Below are 2,815 nucleotides of genomic sequence, written 5' to 3'. Positions count from 1 at the left end.
CTAAATACACATATACATACGTTTTTCTACAAACGCACACACACATATACACATTTCATAACGGTATGCCAAAGGCGGCTGGATCCCCTGCAAACCACGTCTGACGTGAGATCAAAACCTTCCTCTGCCTGAGAAACACTTGGGACCTAAAAAGCGAAGGCAGTTACTTACCTCTGAGAAGAATGTGACTGATGTCATTTGTGTGAAACCACAAATATTTATTTTTAATGAAAAAATACTTAGAGTGTGCCACAGTGTCCATATATTCATTTGAATAGTAGTACAAAGATATGTATTTCTGAGAAAAAATCTTAACACTGTAGAAAATAAATGTGGTTCTTAAATTATGTCAAAAGAAACCAGTAAAAAAGTCATGTTTTATACACTGGAATAAAATGAAACAATTAGAGATAATAATAAATTAGAATTACAGTATTTCAAATATTTGCTTCATGCTTTTTTCAGCATTAGTTTCTAAATGTGTCACGCATAATACGCCCTCGGAAGCCAGCAGTCCGAATGGTCTCTCAATGGAACTGTGGATAACAAGATGTGGAGCTGAATAAAGTCCTAGAAAAATGACACCACCGTTTGCTATTTACTGGTACATAAAACATCAGATCATGGCAGTTTTAGGTTTGTATCTAACGTATATTTTTGTTAATGGAAATTAATTGAGGGTTTTTTTTTTTTAATCAACTGATCTTTTATACTTTAATGAACTAAACAGCAATTATGGCCATTAACAAGGATGTCACCCAAGCACACCGCACAACCGTGCTTACGGGATGCTACACGTTGTATTGGCTTTTTATACAGTCGACGTTAACAAGAATTTGGAATCCTTTCAGGTCTAATTAAGCACTGCAAAATGTTTAAAACTATAAAGTGCTTTTAAATACAAATCATTTTTGCTCCTTAGAAATAGGAAAAAACCCAAACATGCACTTAAACCTGAAACCTCCATGCCATATATACTGCAGTTCAACAGTAAAACATCAGTTTTGTGCCATTTGTTTTAAAATTTCCTTTCCCATCCCCAGTCAAAAGTTCAAATAGTGTCTAAATTGGCTTTGTCAGTATCTTCTTGGTCGTGTTTGTACATGAAGGTTAGAAGGAAAAGAGCAATATCCAGAGATGACCAATAGGCAGTGTGTGATGTGACTGCGGACCAGTATCTGCTCTCCACGAGACCTTCCCTGAGCTCGAAATCAATCCTGTGCTCCAGTTCCACTAGAAATCGAACAAGAAACAAAAGACGTTGTTAGAATTGTATGTCAGCAGAAGAAAAACCACCGGCACGTTTTTCCATCGGCTTTGGGTTCTGATTCTACTTGCCGTATATAAAACGCACATAATATCTCTGTGTTTACATTTAACAGTACGCTCACCTAAGTCAACTGTGATTTTTAATAATATGTACATACATTTTTATTCACACGCACTTAGCACAAACCTGACCTAAGAGTGGTGCTTAGTTCAGGGGGAAAAAAAAAGAAACTAAACCTAAAGCTTGGAAAAAGCCAGCATTTTTTTAAGCAGCTGTCTTCCTTATGGTAACTATATAAATACATTTATTTATGGTCCTTATGATAACTACACAGAAGTATCCAGCAAATGTTGAGGCCCCATTAGGAGACATTGACTTTCAGAAGGTGGATGCTCAGAACTTTCTGAAATAGATGGACTTCTCGCATCTTTAGTGGCTATACAAGGAGACTACACCCAATATTATAAGCCCTTTCCGAAAACCAGCCGTCCCTACGCAGCACTAGCCCTTTCCATTTCCAGATTATTCTGAATATATTTCAGCAGTTATCCTTTCATTTCAATGGCTGCTTTGATTAATTCCACATTCAAAGCAATTTTCACTGCATGTTTAACTGGGCCAATGGCTAACCTATTGTTAAGGCACGTTAGCGGTTAGAAAAATCTCTACAAGGAGCAACAGAATAAAAAGGACAAAACCAAAAGCCTGCTTAGCTACAAAAGCCAAAACCCCATACTGAGTAAAAAACGCAGCCGTTTATCAAAGCCAGTTTCAAGGAATTTTAATTCTTGGCTCAAAGAGCGCATAAAGGGAGCATCGCACAAACGCTGCCTCGGCAGTCAGGGCACAGCAGCACTCGGGGAACGACAATGCCTTCGTCTTTTCGCAGGAGCGCTGCGCCGCTTTGCAAACGCAGCGAGGAGAGGGAGTCGGAGCCTTCGAATACCAGGAGACAACCGCAGTCACTTCCACTAAGACGCGTATATTCACAAAAACCAGTCGCCCCGCAGGAAGGACGCCCCAAACGACTCCGTCTCCCTCTGACGAGAGGCCGTTACAGGAGCTTGGGAGGCGGCCAAACCCCACCACAAGCCGTGCGGCCGCCCGCTCAGAAGCAAATACTTCGGCGGCGGATTGCATCATTCAGCTTGCAGCCTCGCTGGCCTCCGCCCCGCGTTCTTCTTCTCGGGAGCAGGGACGGGCTTTCAGCGGAGAGGGATGCAGGAACCGTGCAGGAGGCCTTTGATGTGCCAACCCTCCCCCCGAAAGGACCTCATCGGCAGCTCCGCGATACTGGCTGTCACGCCGCTCTACTTTCCTCAAGTTTAAAACGGTCTCTGTCCCCAAATACTGACTCAGACAGGTTATCTGTTGAAATTAGCAGCGATGAACGGACAGCAATGTATCATGTGAACGCTATCATAAGATACAACATACTTGTGACTCCTTAGATTGAAAACCCCCCCGCCTTGCAACAGTGCCAATGAGAAGTTTAGAAATAAAATCAAGTATGAATTTCTGTAAAGGAAGTACCCATACTCTTCC

General features: G+C 41.6%; 1 protein-coding gene across 1 annotated transcript in view; it reads right to left on the bottom strand.

Moving 5' to 3' along the window:
* Window positions 1-872: 872 nt before the first annotated feature.
* Window positions 873-2,815, bottom strand: part of DDHD1 (DDHD domain containing 1) — a 127,213-nt gene continuing 125,270 nt past the window's right edge. The window contains exon 14 of the mRNA XM_009322943.1: window positions 873-1,233. Within this exon, the coding sequence (XP_009321218.1) occupies window positions 1,052-1,233 (182 nt within the window). The 3' untranslated portion in view covers window positions 873-1,051. The remainder of the gene's footprint in view (window positions 1,234-2,815) is intronic.

This window comes from Pygoscelis adeliae, unplaced genomic scaffold, assembly GCF_000699105.1.
Source record: "Pygoscelis adeliae isolate BGI_AS28 unplaced genomic scaffold, ASM69910v1 Scaffold314, whole genome shotgun sequence".
Lineage (NCBI taxonomy): Eukaryota > Metazoa > Chordata > Aves > Sphenisciformes > Spheniscidae > Pygoscelis > Pygoscelis adeliae.
The sequence above is the reverse complement of the archived record's forward strand: the minus strand, read 5'-3'. Positions and strand labels throughout refer to the sequence as shown.